The 23,079-nt window shown below is 33.9% G+C and overlaps 1 protein-coding gene across 2 annotated transcripts in view; it reads right to left on the bottom strand.

Moving 5' to 3' along the window:
* Nucleotides 1-23,079, bottom strand: part of MMUT (methylmalonyl-CoA mutase) — a 38,001-nt gene that overhangs the window by 6,015 nt on the left and 8,907 nt on the right. For both annotated transcript variants that reach the window (XM_012760860.3, XM_012760859.2), the window contains exons 4-11: nucleotides 22,754-22,911; nucleotides 20,738-20,909; nucleotides 18,915-19,163; nucleotides 16,605-16,716; nucleotides 15,442-15,557; nucleotides 5,471-5,586; nucleotides 2,768-2,899; nucleotides 959-1,106 (exon numbers count right to left, since the gene is read on the bottom strand). In XM_012760860.3, coding sequence (XP_012616314.1) covers nucleotides 959-1,106; nucleotides 2,768-2,899; nucleotides 5,471-5,586; nucleotides 15,442-15,557; nucleotides 16,605-16,716; nucleotides 18,915-19,163; nucleotides 20,738-20,909; nucleotides 22,754-22,911 — 1,203 coding nt within the window. The remainder of the gene's footprint in view (nucleotides 1-958; nucleotides 1,107-2,767; nucleotides 2,900-5,470; nucleotides 5,587-15,441; nucleotides 15,558-16,604; nucleotides 16,717-18,914; nucleotides 19,164-20,737; nucleotides 20,910-22,753; nucleotides 22,912-23,079) is intronic.

Here is a 23,079-nt window from a genome sequence, read left to right as displayed (position 1 = left end):
AATTTTCTTCAAACACCTAGCTGAGATTTGATTTCTGCTGAGACCCTGACATTACCTCAGTAAATTGTTTTTCATTGTTTCTCTTAATCAAGACTCCTTGCTTCTAGTCAAAGCTCTTCTTAATTCACTTCAGAAAGTGATTTTTCTAGAAAGTGAAAGGCACTGTGCTTCTATGAAAGGCACAGCTCAAACATAAGTTCCTAGGATGCTCAAAACAAGTGAGGTGCCCTTTTTGGCCATACCTTAATTATAACAGTAATTATCACATTCTGCTGTGATTACTAGTAAGCAAACCTCTCTCTGTTAGGAGACTGTAACCTCCCTAAGGACAAAATCATATCCTACTCAACTCAGAGCCTAGCATCTGGTAGATAATCAATAAATATGTAGTGGATAAAGCTTTTAATAGAAATTTATAATAATGTACTTTTCAGACAGATTTTTTTGTAGATTAATTAATGTCAGCCTTATTTATCTCCAACAAATTAGTTTCCTATTAGGGTCTAATATTGTGTGACTAAATAGAATACTAGAGAGTAAAAAAAGAGAAAACCTACTTATGAATTGAGCTTACTCTGATGTCTGATGTTCAAATTCCTTTTCAAAACATTTTCCATCAATCCCCTGTGGGCTATCTTTCCCACAAAATATTAGCGAATCTCACTAAAGAGCACAATTAAGATCCTTAAAAGTAATCTTCATAGTTTCAGAGGCCTAATAAAAGCTTTAGTTCTAAACTGACATTTACTTTTACAAAGTCTGAAACATGCATTATATTTTTTATATTTTAATTCTGTCATAATTAATTGGACCACATGCATTCAAACATAGAAAATTTGTTAAACATGTTATTCCTTCATAAATTTAAAAATATGGTGTATCGTCATTTTACTGTTTTTTCTGAATGTAAGTGACTTATGGCATACTTTTTGAAATTGCCCACAACAATTTTTAATACCTGAAAAAGAGGGCCTATGTCCACATCAAAACCAAGATCAGCAAATCCTGTAGCAATAACTTTTGCTCCTCTGTCATGGCCATCTTGTCCCATTTTTGCTACAAGGAGACGAGGTCTGCGACCTTCACGGTCCATGAATTTATGAACCCTGAGAGGCATTTTAAAATACAATGGTAGTTAAAATATTAATTGTCCAAAGGTAAGATATAAAAACTGTAATTTATTCACAGCAAATAATTCAAATTCTTTCAAAAATATCTAATCTGTTTAGTTTTATTTTGCTAATATTTCTATTTTACATTGAAAGCTCCATTAAAGCCTGAGTATGTTTACCATGTCCCCCTTAGAGGAAGTTGGAAAGATGGCACAGCCTATAAGGCACTTAACACTGAGAACATCACAGTGAAGTAAGATGAAAAGATGTCAACTTTCCACATATCTAAGCCAGGCAGTCTACAGAGTACAATATGTAGAAATATTTAAAGCTAAAAGGTGCCTTCAGGGTCATTTATACCTATGCATATATATGACCCCCACTAGCTGCTGTGAATTGTCCATATCTCATCTACCCTATACAAGTGGTACAAGTGTAAACTGTAACCAAGCTGACTGCAATATGGTTTCTTGTAGTGATGTATGATCAAAATGTTTGCAAATTTTACATTGACAAATTTACATCCAATATGAAAAAGTACTTATTTTTGTTAAAAGAGAACAATGTTCCATTCTGATGACTTTCATATTGGCTGTTTTTATATTTATCTAGTATATATGTACAGATGTAAATTTTTACCAGGATGTTTATCACAAAAATTGAGAAGATGATCACTAAAATGCCAGTTTTTATACTTGAGAAACATGATTACATTATTCTATATTTCCAATTCATGCTGTGGAAGTATTATTTATTATCAGTTCAATAAAGATAATTTTTTTTCAACACAAGAGTCTTGCTCTATAGCCTGGGCTAGAGTGCCATGGTGTCAGCCTATCTCACAGCAACCTCAAACTCCTGGGCTCAAGTGATTCTCCTGCCTCAGAATCCCAAGTAGCTGGAACTACATGCCTGCACCATTACCACAGGCTAATTTTTTCTACTTTTTCATTGTCTGGCTACTTTCTTTCTACTTTTAGTAGAGACAGGGTCTTTCTTTTGCTCAGGCTGGTCTCAAACTCCTGACTTCAAGTGATCCTCCCGCCTCGGCCTCCTAGAATGCTAAGATTGCAGTCATGAGCCACCACATCTGGCTGAAGACAAATTTTCGTTTATGCATAGATACCAACCAAATGTTTACTTTCAATTAGGAAAATTAAGATGTTATAATTATTCAAGCATTAAATAATGTAAACAAATTTAAAAGAACATGAAAGTCTACCATAGTAAGTAGATTGAAAATCTAAATACCTGGACAATATGAAGCAATTTCATTGTTAGTTAAACATCTGTCTGAAATAAGAAACTCCTAAAGGTAACTATGGTGAAAGTTCAAAATATTAATTTTATGAAAAATAATATTATTAGTTTTACTGTTTAACTTAATATTTATTACTGAGTAAATATATATAATTTAAATGATATAATATATAATTATATATATTTATAAATTATATTTTATAGGTTACATGTAATATATTATATATAATACAAATAATAATGAATATTAATTTACTATTTATTAGTTTTTTTAGAACTACAAACAGGAAAGTTGACTCAAATATTTTCTAAATTATATGTGAGAAAATTAAGCTCTCAGATAATTGTGTTAACAGAAAAGATGAAATTCTTGCATAAGAAATCTCACAGATTACCTTTTGATAGCAGATGTTATCTCTTTACTTTCTCCAAATTCCTGGCGATACGCTCCACTCACCATACGATCATTAGCTTTATGTTCACCAAATACCTTTTTCAGGGCATCTGTGATTTCTCCAACTGTACACCTAAAATATTAAATGGTGGTTCCATTAACATCATTATTTTGAGATAAAGATATTTGTTTACTTTAATATACAACACAATTGACATATTTTATTACCTAAATAAAAAAGAGGCTTTCAAAAATTTAAATAAGAATTTTTTTTAATGTATTATGAAAGCATTTTTCTTTCCTGAGAATACTTACAAAAAAGTCATTCTGGATGCCTTTATACATCCTAATCTCTTTTCAACATTTGTCAACCAAAAAATGACTGAATGGCCTAAAAACCATAAATAGACAATATCTAAAGATTACTAAATAATTCACCATATAACAATAAAAATGGATAAAGAGCAATACTTCCATTGATATTTTTGGATAAGAAGTAAATCTTTTAGCACATTCCATCCATTTGTTCATTAATTCATTCAACATTAACTGTGTGCCTAATATGTGCCAGGTATGTCCTAGGGTTATAGTGATAAATGACAGCAAAGACAAAGTGCTTGCTCTTATAGAACTTATCACCTAGTCAGGGATGCAGACAATATATAAGCAAATAAATAAATTAATAAGATAATTTCATATGATAATCAATACTGTAAAGACACTAAGACAGTCAAAGGTGGAATGGGGTGTCTGGGAGAGCTATGTTAAAATTATTAAAGATATAAAGACAGGAATTTTGAACTAAGACATAAATGATAATAAGGAGGAACTCAAGGGAACATAAACTGAAGCAGAGTTTGAAAAAGGAAACACTATATGCAAAGGAAAACATGTTTTGCATTCTAAAATCAAAGGAATGTCATTGGGGACACAGCATAATAAGGAGAGAGTCACATATAGTACATCCTGCAGGCCATGATGAGAGTAAGTTTTAATCTAAAAGGAATGGAGATCATTAGAAAATTTTAATCAGAAAATACATCTAATTTATTTTATAAAATTAAAACTGGAAAAAAATCCAACACACACTATGTACTCTCCTGCCTTAATCACTTAAAACAACATGTTTTTTAAAAAGTTCTTTATGTTAAGCTATATACACTTAAAAGCAAAAGCCATTTATTTAGTGACACTACCATATATTGGGGAAAATTTTTCCGTGGATCACTCGCTTTTCTGCATGTCTTGCAAAGCAAAGCACTAACTGCCCTTTTTTCTGGACTATCTTTTCAAAGATGTCTATATAATCAATAGTCTTGGAAGATAGAGATATTGGCGACCTTCACAGCAAATACTGTTTGCTTATTGTTCAGTAGAATAATGTCTCCCTTTAGAATAATGGGCAGGCATGCTTATTTATTACCCATTATAAAAGATCCAGAATCCCAAAGCTCAGATTTCCTCTACTGCAATGTAACTCAATCCACTGCAGATGAAGTATTATCATCTGGCCCTTTACACATTGTTCTGCAGGAACTACAGCTCAGAGAAACTAGCTCCAAAATTGCTGATATTCTGGCTACTACGATTACAGTAATGAACTGTCCTTTGGTTCTGACCCAGGGGTCTCATTTCTTCAACCAACATTCTATGAAACAGTACAGAATAATTTCTTAGCTTGCAAGAAGGGTAAAATTTCAGACCCCTTCTATTTCTTAATATAATAAATTTATTTACATATATTAATACATTTATGTATCATGTATAGTATAGCAAGATAATTTTATTAAATGCCATATTCTGTTCCCAGCACTAGTGTTAATGATTTAAAGTCTCTTCACAACAACCCTACTAGGTAGCATGTATAAAAAACTCCACCTTGCCATACTGTGCCTATGATAACATAGAAGCAGATATAGCATGTGATTAACTTCTGTTTTCTATTCAGCCTGTTCTTAAACGTAGGATGGCAAAGGTTATGAGTTACAAAGGCAAAAGGTTTCAAGAAGGAAGAAGTGATAATGTCAAGCACTGTAGAAAAGTCAAGATATGGCCTAAAAATTTCTATAATATCTGACAAAGAGGAGGTCATTGGTGAACTTAGTAAAACCAGTTATATTACAGTAGAAAATCAAATGTAATAGGCCAAAATGTCAACAGGAATTAAAACATTGAGAACAATTAAAAATTATTCTACTCTTAAAAGACTACATGGTTCTCACAAGGGAAGAAAGACTGGGATGGGGTTGGGGAAGTTGGCTGCTCTTCTGCTTGCTTCATGATTAAAAATAATTCAAAAGCAAAAGCATCACAAGTTTTTCCTATCAATTCTCAGATTAATGTCCCCCCACGCAAGGCCATTTTAACTGGTGAAATATCAAAATGATAGGCATAAGCCTGATGATATACTTGAGAGTACATCAATTTCAACCTGCAAATCAGTGAAATGAATTCATTACAACAGTTTTAAATGTTCTGAGCCATAGTGAAACACACAAGTATTAATATATTTCATTCAAAATATATGAATGCTTTAAATGCAGAGAAATTTTTAAAAAATACTTACATTTATTATGGTCACCATTATTTTCTTTTGGGCTCACATAGTTTATAGGATCAACCTTTTATTTAATTAAGTATACTGTGAAAAGCTAAACTGGTTAACGTTTAGTCTTTGGAAATCTCCAAACTTACATACCCTCACCTTGCACGAGCTGCATCCACTGCAAGACCCAGAATATTTCCGTCTCCACTGGCAGCACATTCAGTCAGTGCAGCAAGACATCGTTCTGCCAAAGCTTGATCCCTGCTAGATTTGATCTTATGGAAAAGGTCGAGGAAAGGGACAATTTACATGCACAGGGAGTAAAACAGAGATCAAGAGATTAGACCCACATATGTACCATATGGAAACTGTTCCAAAATCCTAACCTCAAAAATAAGAGGGAAAAAATGAAGAGAATAATATATAACCTAGGAATTTCATTCATGCAGGTCATTCATTCACTCAGGATTCCCTAAAATAACACTAAATTTGGTGTAACACTGACAAATTAGTAACAAGCAGGGCAATAATAGCAGCGACCTCCCCAAGTAGCACATACTGCTTAGGCTTTTCTGAAGTTGTAAGACATTGAAAATACATGGGTCTTTTATATGAAGTATTTTAAAGGAACACTAAAAATTAATAGTAACAAGAGAAAAAATAGATCAGAACTTAGAAAATATTTTAGTTATAATTTAAGTTTCCTTTAGCTAGATATACATAATATATTGGTAATAATATATGTACACTGTGATATGTACACTATGTAATATGTATGTACACTGCTGATCTTTTTATTTAAAAATAATCCCAAGATAACGAAAGACAGAGAGAAAGAGAAACTGAAAGACAATGAAAAGCATGGTAAAACACTTTGTCCCTAGGTCCTAACTCTAATCTGCCAACAATTCACCAAAACAAAGTTATCTAAATCCAATATTTTTACAAGTTATACCACCCGTGAGAGTCTAAAATATGAAACTGTTCAAGATGTCACTAAAATCATATTGTATCTATAAGCAGAGGTGAGACAGAAAATTTATACAGTCATTCCTTAGTTTTCATACATAATTGGTTCCAGGACCCCTCACAGATACTAAAATCCAGAAATGCTCAAGTTCCTTATATAAAATAACATAGCTAGTATTTGCATATAACCTATGTACATCCTCCCCAATACTTTAAATCCTCTCTATATAGCTTATAACACCTAATATAATGTAAATGCTGTGTAAATAGTGTTATGCTGTATTAAATATTTAGGTTGGTGCAAAAGCAATTGCAGTTGTAGCATTGTTGAAATTCGCTGTTTGATACTGGAATACATTGTAAAATAAATGTGATTATGTTATACATCATTTTAATGTGCATTTCTCGTTTTATGGGGTTTTTTTGCTAATGATTTATTATTTGCTGTTTATATTTGTTTTAGACTACAGAAATATAGAAAAAAAGCAAAATCGAGCAATTTTCTTTTCTTTTTTTTCCTTTTTCATAGAGATGAGGTCTTGCTTGTGCTTAGGCTGGTCTTGAACTACTGAGCTCAAGCTATCTTCCCGCCTCAGCCTCTCACAGTACTAGGATTAGACGTGAGCCACCACGCCCAGCCTCAAGCAATTTTATTAGAGTTCAAAATGGCTCATAAAGCAGCAAAGACAACTCACAACATCAACAACACATTTGACCCAAGAACTGCTAACAAACGTACAGTGCAGTGGTGGTTCAAGAAGTTTTACAAAGGAGATGATAGCCTTGAAGATGAGGAGCACAGTGGCTGGCCATTGGAAGTTGACAAAGAACAACTGAGAGCAATCTTCAAAGCTGATCCTCTTAAAATTGCATGAGAAGTTGCCAAAGAACTCAATGTGGACCATTCTAGGTCGTTAGACATTTGAAGCAAATTGGCAAGGTGAAAAAGCTCAATAAGTGGGTACCTCATAAGCTGACCAAAAATCAAAACAATTGTCATTTTGAAGTGTCATTTTTCTCTTTCTATGCACAATGGACCATTTCTCAATCAGATTGTGACATGCGATGAAAAGTATATTTTATACGACAACCAGTGATGACCACCTCAGTGGTTGGACCAAGAAGCTCCAAAGTACTACCCAAAGCCAAACTTGTACCAAAATAAATGTCATGGTCACTGTTTGGTGGTCTGCTGCTGGTCTGATCCATTACAGGTTTCTGAATCCCAGCAAAACCATTACATCTGAGAAGTATACTCAGCAAATCAATGAGATGCATCTAAAACTGCAATGCCTGCAGCCAGCACTGGTCAACAGAAAAGGCCCAATTCTTCTCCATGACAATGGCTGACTGCAAGTAGCACAAACAATGCTTCAAAAATTAAATGAATTGGGCTAGGAAGTTTTACCTCATCCGCCATATTCAACTGACCTCTCGTCATCCCATCATCACTTCTCAAGCATCTCCACAACTTTTTGCAGAGAAAACACTTCCACAACAGCAGGATGCAGAAAATGCTTTCCAAGAGTTTGTGGAATCCCAAAGCATGGGTTTTTAAGCTATAGGAACAAACAAACTTATTCTCGCTGGCAAAATTGTATTGATTGTAATGGTTCCCATTTGATTAATAAAGATGTGTTTGAACCTAGTTATAATGATTTAAAATTCAGTCTAAAACCACTATTACTTTTCCATCAACCTAAATAATAAGGAAAAAAAGTCTGTACATGTTCAGTATAGACACAACCGTTCTTTATTTTTTCCTGAATATTTTTTATCCTTTGTTAGTTGAATCTACAGACCTGGGACCCACAGATATGGAGGCCAACTATATTAGGGGCTGGAAAAACAGCCCAATTTCAGCTCCAAATTCTCTGTGAAAATGTCCATTTATGTTTACCTTATACAGTTGACTACATGCTTTGTGATCTAAATTTCTAATATAAGGGGAGACAATACAGTATAGTGTGGTGTTTCTTTTTTTTTTTTTTTTTGAGACAGAGTCTCGCTTTGTTGCCCAGGCTAGAATGAGTGCCGTGGCGTCAGCCTAGCTCACAGCAACCTCAAACTCCTGGCTCAAGCAATCCTCCTGCCTCAGCCTCCCAAGTAGCTGGGACTACAGGCATTCGCCACCATGCCCGGCTAATTTTTTGTATATATTAGTTGGCCAATTAATTTCTTTCTATTTATAGTAGAGACGGGGTCTCGCTCTTGCTCAGGCTGGTTTCGAACTCCTGACCTCAAGCAATCCGCCCGCCTCGGCCTCCCAGAGAGCTAGGATTACAGGCTTGAGCCACCGCGCCCGGCCTAGTGTGGTGTTTCTTAAACAGTAAATCCTAATCCATGGTTAGTGATGTAGAATTAGTGGATTGTAATCAGCACTTTTAAAAAATTGAAATAGAATAGAAACTCAGTGCACTGAACATAGTTTGTATAAGCAGTTTTATGAAACTTTTTAGTTATGTGTGTTCACATACATGTGAATTTGTGTGTGTGCGTTTAGGTAGTACATCTCTTACTGTGAGTCATGGTCAAAAAAGTGGGGGGAGGGGGGAAGGGCATTTATTGAAACCTTAAAATCTGTATCCCCATAATATGCTGAAATAAAAAAAAAAAAAAAAGTTGGAAAAAACACCAGTATGGAGTTAAGAGCATGGGCACATGCCACACTTGAGTTCAAGTTCCGGTCTGACATTTGCTAACTGAATGGACATAAGAACATTATTTAATATCTCTCCATATTAGTCTCCTGTCAGATGGGATTGATGAAAAGAAAATGGTTCTTACCAGGATTAAATGAGAAAATGTGTAACTAAGGCAATTCCTGGCATAGTACAGGCACTCAGTAAATATTTTATAAAAGTAATAGTCATAAGAATGTAGAGTGTAAAAGTAACAAGATGTAGTGTCATGTAAAAATAACAAGAATGTAGAGTGTCATGATTTCAGAAAACAAGAACTTCTGCAAATATGATCTATATTAGTAGCCAGAATATTTATATGACTTAACAATTCAATTCTTAATGTGTATTTTTAGCAATTACGTTTTAAGACATAGGATTATTCCTGAATACACAGGATTCCAAGCTATACAATTCAAATAATAATTATCATTTATAAACATTTTCTAATTAAATTAGATACTGAGTATTAATTAAGCACCTATTAATGCCGGCATTGTTCTAATCATGAGGATATAGCAATAAACTAAACAAAGTCTATGCCCTCATGGACTTTACATTTTATTGGAGAGAGATAGAAAGAAACAATAAATAAACACATAAACAAATAAATATATAATTTAATAAAAAACTGAGTAAATAAGAATTGACTGGGGCAGCAGGGTAGCATGCTATTATAGATATGGATCTCTATAAACTTCTTAGATAAAATGACATTTGAGCAATGACCTGAAAAGTACACCTTTTCTGGTTTACTAAAAAACTAGTCCTCTTAGATTAGGTTGTTTGCTATAAGTACATGAACAACAGATTACTAAAATTCATGGAGTGAAAATAAAAGCTAAAATTAACTCCAGCTCATGTTGTAGAAAAACAATTTAATATAAAACTACTGTTGAGGTTGTTCAGTTTGAAAATAAGTGTTAACACTACAAGTAAAAATACTGTTATATCCATCTGTAGAAGGGAAGCATGAGAAAATATAAACTTCAGTCCAGTGGCAAAAAGAATTAAAAGTACTATAGCAGAAATACATTTAGCTATAAAAACATCTCTTGATTTTAGCTATGGTGAAAGTTAATTCTTATAATAGAAGAACTTGATTTGGTCATGGTTCTAAGAAGGTTTAAAATTAGGAAAACATTATAGGAGAGCATCCACTTCTCCTAAATTGGCACTAGAGTCGAGAAAGCTTCATTCAAATCCCAGCTCTCCCAGCTATAGTTTAAACTTGAGTAACTAAATGAGACTGGCTAATCATGAGTTCCCTATCTGTAATGGAAATAAAAATAGTAACTACCTTTTAAATAAAATAATACCCAAAAACAATAATTCAAGAAAAGCACTTAGCACAGTGTGTGGTACATAGTAAGTATTCAATAAATATTAACTACTATTCCTATATTGTTGAAAATTACTGAATTTTTCTCTTTTGTCCAAAATAAAGTTTATCATCACTTATAATAAATGGAACACCTCAAAATTTGAGGGTATAAAGTTAATAAGAATCTAAACTACGAGAGAGGAGAAAGAGGTTTTCCAAATATAATAAATACTGAGACTTTTATGATCACTGAAAATAAAATGCTACATGCAAAATAGAGCCTTTTAAAAAATGATAAAATGTAATAGATGAGCGATTATCATTTCTGATTAGACTGGCAGTAAAAAAAAAATAACATCATTAAACATCTACCATTCATTCTAATGGGAAGAAATATTGAAGATGATGGTCATGTCTTCCATCTAACTGGATAAAGTCTATTAGATTTTTATAGAATATTTGTACTAAGGAGAAAAAAGTAGTATCTTAAACAATCACAGGAAAAGTGAATAGACAGCAGTCATTGAGTTTTTAAGTTTCCTGCCTTGGAAATAGTAGCAATTATAAAAGCCAAAGATTAGTAGGCCAAAGTAGCTTCATACAACAGAAATATATAGATTACAACAGTGACAATTAATATGGTTTATCTATTTTAGTATTTCATATACTTTGTTTCATCTTAGTGAGAAACTAAAAAAAAAAAAGACACATAGCATTCCAATTTCAATCAAAATAAAGTTCATGGAAGGAGGATCAAGATGGCGGACGAGAAACACCGCCAGAAAGAGTATCTCTGCAGAAAAGACAGATTCTAGCAGAAATTAGAAAAAAGAAGCAAGAAGGCGAGCATAGAGCAGACGAGGGCCAGAAGGAGGGGTACCCGAGACACCGGGAGACTCCACGGGAGGAGGCTTCGGAGCAGAACTGGAAGCTGAGATAGCTGGAGCAGCCCGGAGACCAGCGGGAAGGGTAGGTGGATAAAACACCTTTCCCCTCCCCAGCATTTGGGACTGCTGGTGGGCTCCCCAGCGGGTAGAGAGACCTGCGGACACCAGCCCAGAGACAGCCACTGCCAGCTAGCGGTGAGCCTGTAGCGGACGTGGCACCAGACTCCCAAATCCCTGTGCACCTCCGTGTACACAGACCCGAGCCGCGCGGCAGGCACCATATTGCCTCCTTCTCCCCTCCCCCGACTCTACCCGCGGCTGCCAGAGAGACAATACAGCCACCAGCCAGAGGCACCTCCAGGGAAGGGACCTTCCCTTTTGGGACCGTACGGCTGACTAAGGGGAACTCAGACTGTGAGCTCCCTACCTGCCAGCCCTCCCAGGTGCTGCTGGCACGGTGTTCCCAGGAGAATGGTGCTGACTCAGAGGCTGAGAGACACAAACACAGCTTGGGCTCCCTGAGTGTGCCTCCAGGGGCAGATCAGCATCCTAGAGGGCAACCCTCCCCCCAAAGGGAGGCCGTGCGCCCAGCCCAGGCAGCGTTTCTGCGCAGGGAACCTGCCCGCAGACATCACAATACGGGGAGGCCTGGTGATGTGTGGTCTGGACTGCTGGCAGAGGCCCAGAAGTAGCTGCGGAGTTGGGGAGGGTGGAAAGAAGCGAGGCCTGCTCCAGACTGCGGGTCTCAGACAGCCCCACCCCCACAAGCAGACTTTCTGGCTGAGCGGGACCATTCCAGCCCTGCCCTGACAGCTTTTCCTGGAAGCCGAGAACAGAACTTTGACCCCTGTTAATTGCATTGGTGGTGCCTGAGGGCAGGCTTACCCAACCCAGCTCCGCCCAGAACAAGAGCTGATAACAGGACACAAAAACAACAGCATAGCCTGTTCCTCCAAGCAAGCGCCACCTACTGACAGGGACGGCATCCTGCACAGCCTTATCATGGCACCCACTGACTCATTATAAAGGGAGTGGTCGAATCTCACCCACAGACACCACCTAACGGCTCAGAAAGTAAACAAGGTGTGTGAATATCCAAACAAAAACCTAAAGGAAATAAACAACAACTGATCGACATGGGAAGAAATCAGCGAAGGAACTCAGGAAATATGAAGAACCAAACGGAAAACACACCCCCAAAGAGGAGCACCAGCCCCCTAGAAACAGACACCAACCAAAATCAGGCAACCAAAATGACAGAAGAGGAATTTCATATGTGGATCATAAGAACACTCACTGACCTGCAACAACAACTCAATAACCAACACAAAGAAACCACAAAAAGCCTCCAGGATCTGGAAAAAGAAATGGACACAATGAAGAAAACTTTAACCGAACTCCTGGAAATGAAGAATCAATTCAGGGAACTACAAAATACAGTGGAAAGTCTCAAGAACAGGGTAGATCAAACAGAAGAAAGAATCTCAGAGCTTGAAAATAACACCCTCCAACTAAATAAAACCATCACAGAGATAGAGCAGAAAAACAAGAGAAAAGAGCAAAGCCTACAAGAGATGTGGGATTATGTGAAGAAACCTAATGTGAGGGTCATAGGGTTACCAGAAGGGGAAGAAGACAACACCCAAGGGTTGGACAAGCTATTTGAAGATATAATAGAGGAAAATTTCCCAGGCCTTGCTCAAAATCTCGATATACAAGTTCAAGAAGCTCAGAGGACCCCTGGGAGATTCAATGCAAACAGGAAGACATCACGACATGCAGTCATCAGACTGACCAAAATATCAACTAACGAGGCCCTTCTAAGAGCTGTAAGATGAAAGAAGCAAGTGACATACAAGGGAAAGCCAATTCGAATAACACCAGACTTCTCTAATGAGACTTTACAAGCAAGGAGAGACTGGGGCCCCATTCTCACTCTTCTGAAACAAAACAATGCCCAGCCTAGAATCTTATTCCCTGCAAAACTAAGTTTCATATATGAAGGAGAAATAAAGACATTCTCAGACAAGCAAAGGCTCAGAGAATTCACCAAGACAAGACCAGCCCTACAAGAAGTACTCAAAACAGTGCTACGCACTGAACACCATAATAAAAACTCACAAATATAAAAACAACCAAAACCCAAAGATTAAAGGCCAGATATTACAATGGCTCAAGACAGAAATCATAGCAACAACATCCAACCCAACAGAATGAACAGTAATCTACCTTAACTATCAGTTCTCTCAATAAATGTGAATGGCTTAAACTCTCCACTCAAGAGACATAGGCTGGCTGAATGGATAAGAAAATACAGGCCAAGTCTATGCTGTCTTCAGGAAACACATCTAACCTGCAAGGATGCATATAGACTAAAAGTAAAAGGGTGGAGATCAGTATTCCAGGCAAGTGGAAGCCAAAAGAAGGCTGGCATGGCAGTTCTAATTTCAGACGATTTAGTTTTTAAACCAACAAAAGTAGTGAAAGACAAAGAGGGTCATTATATAATGGTGAAGGGCACACTTCAACAAGAAGAGATAACAATTTTAAATATATATGCACCCAACTTAGGTGCACCCAGTTTCATAAAGCAAACCTTACTGGATCTAAGCAAAAGGATTAATAGCAACTCCATAATCACCGGAGATTTCAACACCCTACTGACGGCACAAGACAGATCCTCCAAACAGAAAATTAATAAAGAAATAATGGACTTAAACAAAACCCTGGAACAACTGGGTCTGACTGACATCTACAGGACATTCTACCCAAAATCCACTGAATATATGTTCTTCTCATCAGCTCACGGGACATTCTCTAAGATTGACCATATCCTAGAGATTTACACAAAGTAAATCTCAAGAAATTTAAAAAAATAGAAATCATACCATGTACCTTCTCAGATCTCAGTGGAATAAAAGTAGAAATCAACCCTAACAGAAACTCACATTTCTACACAAAAACGTGGAAATTAAACAACCTCCTACTAAATGATTACTTCATAAATGAAGAAATCAAGATGGAAATAAAAAAATTCTATACTCCTACACTGCTGGTGGGACTTCAAATTAGTTCAACCTCCGTGGAAAGCAATATGGAGATACCTTAAAGCGATACAAGTGAATCTACCATTTGATCCAGCAATCCCATTGCTGGGCATCTACCCAAAAGATCCAATGACACTCTACAAAAAAGACACCTGCACTCGAATGTTTATAGCAGCACAATTCATAATTGCAAGGCTGTGGAAACAGCCCAAGTGCCCATCAATCCAAGAATGGATTAATAAAATGTGGTATATGTATACCATGGAGTACTATTCAGCTCTAAGAAACAATGGTGATATAGCACATCTCATATTTTCCTGGTTAGAGCTTGAACCCATACTATTAAGTGAAGTTTCCCAAGAATGGAAAAACAAGCACCACATATACTCACCAGCAAATTGGTATTAACTGAACAGCACCTAAGTGGTCACATAGGTACTGCAGTAATAGGGTATTGGGCAGGGGGGAGGGGGGCGGGTATATACATACATAATGAGTGAGATGTGCACCATCTGTGAGATGGTCATGCTGGAGACTCAGACTTGTGGGGGGGAGGGGGGACTGGGCATTTATTGAAACCTTAAAATCTGTACCCCCATAATATGCCGAAATAAAAAAAAAAAAAAGAAGTAAAAAAAAAAACAATAATAAAGTTCATTATAAACTGTAGCTTCCTAAAACACTACCAAATATATTTAAATTTAAAACATTAAAAAACAAATAATACTTTCATATAGTATCAGGCACCATGGTCCAGTGGAAAGAAATTATAACAAGAAGGCCTTACTTGCTACAACTCATGATGAAAAGAAAAAAAAAAATTAAAAAAAAAAAAAAAAAAAGAAGGCCTGGGTTCAAATACGAACTCTAAACTTTATTCTGTTTTTAACGTTGATTGAGTTACATAATCATCTAAACCTTAGTTCTAATCTATAAATTATAGAAGGTACTATTACTGTGGTATGGTTTTTAATAACAACAAGTTTCACAGATGCAAATATCATGATTTGAAATAGGAGTTTTTGTCATCAACAGACCCAGATTGAGTCCTGGCTGTCCAATTATTTATCCCAAGCAAGTTTCTCAATGTCTTATATTTGAAATGATGAAAAATAATACCCACCTCATGTGGTTGTTTTAAGGATTAAGTATGACAATTTAAGGGCTTAGCCAGTGTCCAGAAAACATAAAATACTAAAAAAAAAGAAATAGCTATTAATACCTTCTCAAGTTTTTCAATCTGCTTGTTACGCACTGAAGTATTATCAATCGCCAGAACCTCCACAGAATCTTCTTTTTCCAACTGATACTTATTTACTCCAACAATTACTTCAGAACCTATTAATTTCCCAAAGGAAAATAAAATGAAGATTCTGTTCAAATAATTGCCTAATAGTAATCCTCTGATTATCACATATTTTCCTTGTAAGTTTAATATTTTTAAGTAGTATTCTTAACTTTTAATGAAAATTAAGTATAGATCAGTAAATCCAAATCTGGGATAGCGGTACGAGGGGAAAGAACAAGTATTAATCAAAGTCTCTATAAAAAAGGACTTTTATTATTTTTCCAAACTATACACTTTCCCCAGAGTTTCTGACAAAAGTTTCTAACACTACAAAATAAAAATAATCACAGCAGTTACCATCTAAGATTTATAAGGTAGATAATTAATGCTCAGTAGCTTTTCTAATATTTTCTTGAATTCTTTTACAGACAATTGCTTTAAAAAAAAACTTCAAAATCTATAAGCAATAAATCAAAATTAAAAAGATACTTCCTTACATAATAAAGAATATATTAGTTTACCTCAAATGATTATTACTCTTATCTAAAATCATCCCACCACCCCTATCCCAGGTTATATTCCTTCTTATTTCTTTCATAGCACTCATCACAATCTGTAATATTTTATTTGCTTACTTGTTCATTTTTATCTCTTTCACTAGAATGTAAGCTCTATGGGAAAAGAGACTATGACTGTCCTGTTTACAGTTGCATGTTCAAACATAGCAAGTGTCTCAAACACAATAGACTAAAAAAAGTGTTCATCAATTAATGAATACTCCAATGCAGAGTACAATGACCATCAATAGTGTCATCTTCAAAATGTCAGTGATAACCACCTACAAACACGTACATGTACTATATATAATGGTCATACATCCGTACACTTTGTACACATGCTTGCCTGTGTGTGTATGCATGTTTGCGAAAATCCAAATATATATATATATACATATATAAACATGAAAAAAATTTTATCCAAATTTCATTTTTTTCATTATTTTTGTTTTATTAATTATATATATTATCCTCAAACAGAAATTATTATTTCTTTTTAAATACGGAATTCCCTATATAAACTTTTTCACTTTATCTTACCAGAATCTATTCTAGCTTGTCTTCGGGCAGCACATTCTTCAATTCGAAGTTTAGGTATTCCTTCAGCTACAGCTTTGGCCATTCCACCCATTTCTTCAATTTCATTAATGAGCTAATAAGAAAAATATTAATAAAACTAAAAGAGAATACAGAAAATTTTTATATACTATACAAATTTGTTATGAGTGCTATGTAATTACTAATATTAAAGAAATTATAAACTGAATGTGAATATTTCATAAGAAATGAATTAAGTAAACATCAAGGGTATTAATTAGAATTTATGTGTTTAAAATTATTTGAAAAGACAATAGAAAAATTAACAAGTATATTCTGGAAACACAAAATCTCTCACTCAAGTCAGGAGAAAACTAAAGATAATATCAATTCTCTGTTTTTGGCTACATAAATAAAGTTTTCATAGTTACACAACTACAGACGCTTTAAGAAAAATGTATTTCAAAATGCAATTACTTTTGATTTGAGCAGTGAAGAAATGACATAACTTCATCTTTAATGAAACCAGAAAACATTTAAATCACAGCTTCATATAAAAACAAAAATAGATGGTGGAATGGTATATGACTTATCAGAAAGGATCAAATTCACACTTGCTTCTCCCTGAAGAATAATTCGTATTTGATGCTACAGAAGACAAGAATAAGATGGGAAGCTAAAAAGAGGGAGACTACTTGAGAGTCTGGAACTACCTCTCTTCCATTCTGTCAGTAGAACCAAAGTTTACTTTCTACAGAAAATGAACTGGAGAGGAAGTGAACTATAAAACACTAAGTACAGACAAAGGCAAGGGAAAGATGTCTTAATGAAATAAAAGCCAATATTCAGAACGATATGACTAAAAGACAAAAAGCAAACAGAGAAAATAAAGACAATGTAGGATACACAAGAAAATTTCAAAAAATATCATTAATATCCTCAGAATAAGAAGAGATTCTACATTAATGAAACAAATTAATATAACATACAGTATAAGGGGAAAAGTAGAAAACAAAAATGAGCTCTTACAAATTAAAAATATGACATATGAATGTTAAAATATTTAGTAGAAAGACAAAGTTTACAAATCTTCAAGAAAACAGAACAAAAAGGCGAAGAGATGAATCACAGAAAAGATAAGAACATCGGTGTATTATTCAAGAAGGTCCAATAGCTTATGACTAGGAGTTCTAGAAAGAGAAACCACAGAAAAATGGCAGGAAGATATTATCAAAGAAATAATATAAAAAAATTTCCCAGAGCTATAAAAATATAAAAAAGGTACAAGACAAAAAAGGCCCATTACAGATTCTGCAAAATGTAGGAAAAAATACACATACCAAGTTATACATCTTTCTGATGCTTTCAGAAAGAAAGATCCAGAATGAGAATAGCATCAAATTTCTAACCATAATATTAAAAGCCAGAATAAAAATCCAGAATAAAAACAGATCAGTGCTTACAAAGTTGCTTATGAATTCCTGAATGGGAATAATTTTAAACCTAGTCAGACTATCAATCAAATACAAAATAGAATAAAGTATTTTCAAGCAGGCAAAGTTTCAAGTAATTTCTTTCTTATGCACCATTTTTCCAGTAGGTTGGCATGCAATATACCTCAAAATAGCCAAGAGATAGTCATGGGATTCAGTATTCAGAATTCAACATAGGAGAGGTGAAAACACAGTCCCAGGATAATGGTAAACAGAAGTCAAAGAACAGCAATGGTCAGCAGAACTAGAGACAGAACAGTTTAAAGCAAATGAGAACATTAGAGGACTTCAGGAAAGATTATATTGAGAAATGATTATATTGGCAGTAAAGGAGGAGGGAAAGAAGGAGTATGAATCAGCTAAACTCTAAACTACCATGCAAGGAAAGCAATAGATAATGTCCAAGGTCAAATGTCTTAAATTGATGGAATTAGAAGAGACAGTATAGATGTAGAGCTTTAAACCATGTAGATAAAAACAAAAATAAACAAAAAAAGAAATATGTAGCTTACTTATTCCAGGACACAGGAAAAAGCAAGTGGAAGACAAAAAAATTGATGTCTTTGCATAAGCTTTTAAACAGTGGTTACCTGTTTAACTCTTTGAATAAAATAATAGCAATACAAATGTATTTTTAAATTAAGTTTCAGTTGTGAAAACTATAAAATCAAATTTAAATTTCTTTTCTCTTTAATAAATCTTTATATCAATGTACAAATGATTTATAAATTCAAAAATCTATAAATCTTGATTTATAATTTTATAAATCTTTATAAACCTGTAAATCTTGAAAGCAAAGTTGCAAAGAGGAAAAACTAACCTTCAAGGCAGCATCATAAACATCATTTGTGAGAGATTCCATCATATATGAACCTCCCCAAGGATCAGCCACTTTAGGAATCCCAGATTCTTCTTGAATGATGATTTGTGTGTTCCTGGCAATTCGAGCACTTTTCACAGTAGGCAAACCCAAAGCTTCATCAAAAGAATTTGTGTGCAAAGACTGAGTCCCTCCAAACACTGCTGCCATTGCTTCTATTGCAGTACGCACAATGTTATTGTAAGGATCCTAAAACACGTATTTATAAAAAAACAAAATAAGGAAACTGGTGATAGACATTGCAGCTATAAAAGACAATATGATCAAACACAATTGCTGCATATTTTCTATACCAATGTCCACATTAGACTTCAGAATATCAAATAAACTTAGACAAATTAGTGAACAAGCCAGATATGGAATTAAGAGCCAAAGTGTCTACTCTGTGCTTAGGCATTAAAACATTGTCTCTTATAATCTTTTGAAATATCAAATATTTGCTGTGTTTACTTTTATATTGCCTAAATACTTTTCTATAGGTATATCAAGAATATATACTTTTCTATTTTAATTATATAATCCTTCATCTCATAATTCACTATCTCCTAAGTATTTTATATACCTCAAAGTATCCACCACAATGACATAAACAAAACAAGCACTCAATAAATGATTAATAAAGAGATAAACAATGGATTATAATACAGGAAATCTGAGTTCTAATTTATTGTATTCCTAATTGTAATCTGGGCAAGTCATTGGACCTCTCTGAACTTCAATTTCCTTAGCTGTAAAAATAAGCAGGTTAAGACAAAAATGATTTTTAAAGTTCCTTCCAATCCTCAAAATCTCTATTTCTCTAATTATAAGGACCTAAAGTTATATTTCATATGGAGAATATTAGTTGTTATTTACTTTTAAATGTATAAAAGCAATGTATAACTTTATACATATGAATTATATGTATCAAAATAATATGTAAGGAGAATGTGTAAAAAGATCACCACACAATTTTTAATGGAATAAAATTAAATTACCTAAGTGATAATAGTCTTTAAACAATCTGTTTGCTTTTATGCTTATTAAACATATAACTTTAATAAATAAAATATGTGTGTATGTATAAAATCAAATTTTAATTAAGCAATTCTATGCTAAGAATTCTAACTCTTAAAGTTATATGAGAGTATTGTTATGACATTTACTTCTTCCTCATAATCAAATTTTATTTACTTTTAAAAAAGTAGGCCAGGTGCAGTAGCTCATGCCTGTAATCCTAGCACTCTGGGAGCTGAGGCAGGAGGATCGCTTCAGCCAAGGAGTTCAAGATCAGCCTGAGCAACAGTGAGACCCCATCTCTACTAAAAATAGAAAAATAAGTGAAGCATGGTGGTTTACAGGTGGACTACACACCTGTAGTCCCAGCTACTCAAGAGGTTGAGGCAGAGGGATCACTTAAGACCAGGAGTCTGAGGTTGCTGTGAGCTATGATGCCGCCACAGCACTCTACTCAGGGTAAGGGAATAAGACTCTGTCTCAATGAATCAATCAAGCAACCAAGAAATAAATAAAAATTAAAAAGTAAACAGCACTACTTGCAAGATGTAAAATGATTTTACATTGTTAACCACTAGAGGGAGCTAATCCCATTTATCATAATATGTGTAAATATAATACAAACCCAAGTGTGTATTGTTTCAGAATGTTCATGATTTTCAAATATTAGCAGATACCTTCTTAAATCCAATTCCTAATTATGCCATGTTTCTTAAAAGAAAATATATGACTTTATTAAAATTTTATATTTTAAATTATATACACACCTGCTCAGTAAGTGACCATCCTGATGTCTGACAATGTGCTCTTAGAAGAAGAGATTTAGAGTTTTTAGGCTGAAACATTTTCTCTATTAAGTGAGCCCAGAGTCTTCTCCCAGCTCTCATCTTTGCTATTTCCATATAGAAGTTCATCCCAATTCCCCAGAAGAAAGACAACCTAAAGTAATAACGTTAAGTCCAGAATTTAATTAAACTTAACAATATAAAACAAAAAAAAAGCTAATTGTATCACACACTAGATAGAAAATCAATGTCCAGATTTTAATTCCAAACAACTTAATCTGAATTAAAATCAATACACATATTTATGTGATTTTAAACCTAACAAATTAAATTTTATGCATGTGGAAGAAACAGCTGTGATTATTTGCTTCAGGTAAGAATGATTCACTTTGCAATAGGTTTCCTTTAGAAAAGAATCTCATCTGTGTCTTTAATTAAATAAAGATTCAATTTCTAACAAGAAAAATATTTTAGGAATACCTAATATGTAAAGCAGGGGATGCCTACAAAGTGAATAAAATGAGAAACTTGCTTTGTTTAAATAGCAAGAAAGTTTGTTTTTTTTTAAAGAATGATTGTGTATTTGGTCTAGGCATATATTTCTCCAATTTGTCCCTAACCTCCACTATTCCCTTTTATCTTATATTCTATGGCTGATTTACACATTTAGGTTATTTCCATGCTTCAAACGGCACAAAGGTTGTGAATCCCTATATAAAACAAGGTGAACTTTAAGAAACCAAAACTTAAAAAAAATTCCTGATGTATGCTTGGAAGAAGTTCTTAAATAGTAGCTCTCAAATATATTGATCTCAAGATCCACTTTTACTCTTAAAAATTACTGAAATTCCCCCCAAATTTTCTTTATTTGGATAATATTAATCAATATTTTAGTTACTAGTTCATTTAAAAATAACAATAAACTTACAACATGTTAACATAAGTAATATTTCTTATAAAGAACTATACTTCTTCAATCTCAAAATCCTGGCAAAAAAAAAAAAAAAAAAAGAACTATACTTCTTTAAATCAAAAAATTCTAATAAAAGAGTCATTGTTTTATATTTTTGCAGATCTCTATAATATGTGATTTACGAGAAGAAAGTTGCACTCTCATGTCTGTTTCTGAAATCTATCGCAATATCACATATCATGTAGCTTCTGGAAAACACCACTCTAAACTCTTCGGAAAATGAAAGTTAAAAAGGCAAATAAGTTTTAATATAATCATGAAAACAGTTTTGACCTCAAAAACTCAGAAAGGGTCTTAGCAATATCCAAGAATTCTTGGACTACACTTTGAGAACTACTGTAACAACAATTAGAAAAGATCCCTGGCATAAAGGAGCATTCTCTAGTCTATACACACTCTGAAGACAGAAGCCATGTTATCTCCATGTAGTTTTTGCCAGCATATAGGCAAGTGCATGGCCCAGAGCAAAGCTCACTAAGTGACTGCTGAACTAACTGAACTAATGATTGATTTTTTTATCACCAAATTTAAATACTTCATAAATTTCATTTAAGTTTTTACATATTTTTCATACTTTATTAACAAGCTGTTATGAAATAAAATGTTTTCAATAGCACTGTGCATCCCAAAACATTTACATTATATACATGAAACAGAAAAAAATAAAACATAATAGATGGCTTTCATATTTTAGTGGAAAAATTAAAATAAAAGTAAAATTGTCTTGACATTATGTTTGCATTTTAATATAATTTGTTAAAATGTGCAAGTTAATTGTGTTGTTCAAATAGGTGGAGACAAGATATTCCTCTAATTTACAAAGAAGTATGGCCAAGTTTAATTCTGATTTTTTATTATAAATAGTTTTAGTTTATTCTCATTACCACTCAGATAAAACATAAGAAAATTTAAACTAACATTTATATTTACAAATTCATTTTACCAATATAATTTGCTGTTCATTCATAAAATGGCCCTATGCATTGTCTTAATGTTGAAACAATATCTAAGTTTAATTTACTCACCGTGGTGCAAATTCATCAATTGTCAGGCCAGCTTGGAGTCCAGTTCTAGAGTACTCTAATCCATCGGCTATAGTGTAGGCCAGTTCCAGAATGGCATCTGCCCCTGCTTCTTGCATATGGTATCCACTAATTGAAATTGAATTAAATTTTGGCATGTACTACATAAAATAAAAATTATAATAGTTAATAAATAAAAGTATTAAAAGGTTCCATTAAACACATTTTCTAAAAGCAAATATTATTTTAAAATCATCTTCAACTCAAATATATTCGGTAGTTTATAATGTTAACTGAAAATATTTAATGCCTATTTGTTGTATATAATT

The sequence above is a fragment of the Microcebus murinus genome, chromosome 5, assembly GCF_040939455.1.
Source record: "Microcebus murinus isolate Inina chromosome 5, M.murinus_Inina_mat1.0, whole genome shotgun sequence".
NCBI lineage: Eukaryota > Metazoa > Chordata > Mammalia > Primates > Cheirogaleidae > Microcebus > Microcebus murinus.
Note: the sequence above shows the minus strand (reverse complement) of the source record. Positions and strands in the feature narration are given on the sequence as shown.